This window comes from Stegastes partitus, unplaced genomic scaffold (assembly GCF_000690725.1).
Source record: "Stegastes partitus isolate 25-593 unplaced genomic scaffold, Stegastes_partitus-1.0.2 Scaffold576, whole genome shotgun sequence".
Taxonomy (NCBI): domain Eukaryota; kingdom Metazoa; phylum Chordata; class Actinopteri; family Pomacentridae; genus Stegastes; species Stegastes partitus.
In genome coordinates, this window is record NW_007578307.1 from 163,507 (window position 1) to 165,491 (window position 1,985).

At 43.7% G+C, this 1,985-nt stretch overlaps 1 protein-coding gene across 1 annotated transcript in view; it reads left to right on the forward strand.

Annotated features, from left to right (window-relative positions):
• LOC103362458 (paired box protein Pax-2a-like) overlaps positions 1-1,560 on the forward strand; it is a 28,697-nt gene extending 27,137 nt beyond the window's left edge. The window contains exon 12 of the mRNA XM_008288818.1: positions 1,484-1,560. Within this exon, the coding sequence (XP_008287040.1) occupies positions 1,484-1,560 (77 nt within the window). The remainder of the gene's footprint in view (positions 1-1,483) is intronic.
• Positions 1,561-1,985: the final 425 nt, after the last annotated feature.

Consider the following 1,985-nt stretch of genomic DNA (forward strand, 5'->3'; position numbering starts at 1 on the left):
AGCTGGAATGTTTCCATACTGCTTGATTATATATGGCAGTCAGGATTATTTGTGATCAGCTGTCATATTTTAATAAACAAAGAACTGCTTTCATGACAGCGTAGCGCTACATTCCTGCAAATCTTAGCATCAAAACAAGACTTAAACAATCTTAACCTGGCAAAATATAAATAAAATCACAGCCAGAACACTTCACTCTCTGATCTGCTTTTTAATAGATGCGATAATTTCCCCTAAACGCCACATATGCAGGCATTAGTGGATCCTAGCTAGATGCACAGAGAAGCCTCTAGTCTCCTCAGTCAGAGCTCTTTCTCAGTGTGTTTTCTCTTGGAAGCGTAAAAATGCAAGTGTGTTGTTTCAAAACGTACCGAAGTTAGAACAAATCTGCAAACAGATTTTGTTAGAACAGCAGCAGATCCTACAGTTTTCATTATCAGACTATAATCCAAGGACTAAAAGCGCTGCACTGCAAAACTAGCAGTGCCGTTTCGTTGTTTTCCACGTTTTCTACGTGGATCATGGATTTAAGATGCTGGCCTTTAGCCTGTAGCATGTAGCTTTAGCTTCATAAGAGCATCATGTTGCTTATAAAGTCAAAGTGAGATGCTGTTTTTAGCCTAGACCAGCTAGCTACAGCTGCCTCTTTTCTGCCTTATGAAACTGAAATGAATTGTTTTGTTGGTTTCTATGTAAAATCAAGGATTCTTTCTGAGCGTTTAATCAGCAACCGTTATCATGTGCTGTGCCGGTACGGAAACCTCGTCAGGCGAAGCAGCTACAAGTTAACATGATGTGACATGTGAATGATGTGTGTTAGCCATAGACTGTATAAAAGATGGACGTAGCAACCGGCCCTGAAAAATGAAGCCAACCCGGAAGTGACAAAAACCTGCAGCATCACTACGTCCACTAGCTGCTGGCTCCACAAAGCCCTGGCTCCCATAGACTGGAATTGGAAAAGAACTGATCACAGATCACCAAATACTGCATTCCTACAGCTCACGATTGTTTTCTTATTAGTTTTCATGGTCAGATCCAGAGATCAGGTGGCCAATCTGAGAATAAATCAATACTGAATTTTTAAAAAATTGTCAACATTTTGCGGGGCAAGGGGCGTGGCTGGCTTGATTGACAGTCGGCAGCGACGATGCAGACGAAGCGAGCAGAAGGCGGTAAATGTGGGCGGGCAGAGAGGGCCCGCCTCTCAATCCGTCTGACCAATCGCTGCTCCTATGGCTCCGCCCCCCCTCCAAAAATCCAAGATGTCAACCAGGAAGTAGCAAAACCCTGGCTTCATGTTCTCAGTGCAGAAACCAACGGGTGACGTCACGGTAGCTACGTCCATCTGTTATACAGTCTATGGTTTTAGCTGAACAACTGTGACCTGCTGCTGCAGCTGACTGATGATAGCAAAGTTGGTAAATGGCAGCAAAAACTGTATGTGTTGTTTCAAATGGCTCGTTCTTCTGTTAACTTTCAGGTTCCCCTTATTATTATAGTGCCGCATCGAGAGGCTCCGCCCCTCCCACTGCTGCCACTGCCTATGACCGTCACTAGTTACCATGGAAACCAAATCAACCTGCAGGACCATGGCCTCAGCCTCCATATTGCCCCGGTGTGAGCGGCATGGTCCACTGGACACTGAGCAACTGCGCATAAAATGTTCCCGGCTCACACAATAAGAAACGTTTTTTGGGTTGAGGGGGGAGAATTCAAGACGACTCCTGTCCTCTCTTTCATCGCAGCTTTTTTTTGGACGTTCAAAGCCAAAAAAAAAGAAAAAAAAGAAAAGAAAATCTCCAAGACGTCACCACGGACACTGACAGATGCTACACACACGATGACATTTGTGGCTAATAACAGGGGTTTAAAAAAAAAAGAGAGAGAGAGAGAGAAAGAAAAAAAAAAAGAAAAAGACTCAAAAATATCCAGAATTTATTTTCCCTTCTTGCAGTGTCACAGTTTCATCCCATCGTGGATCA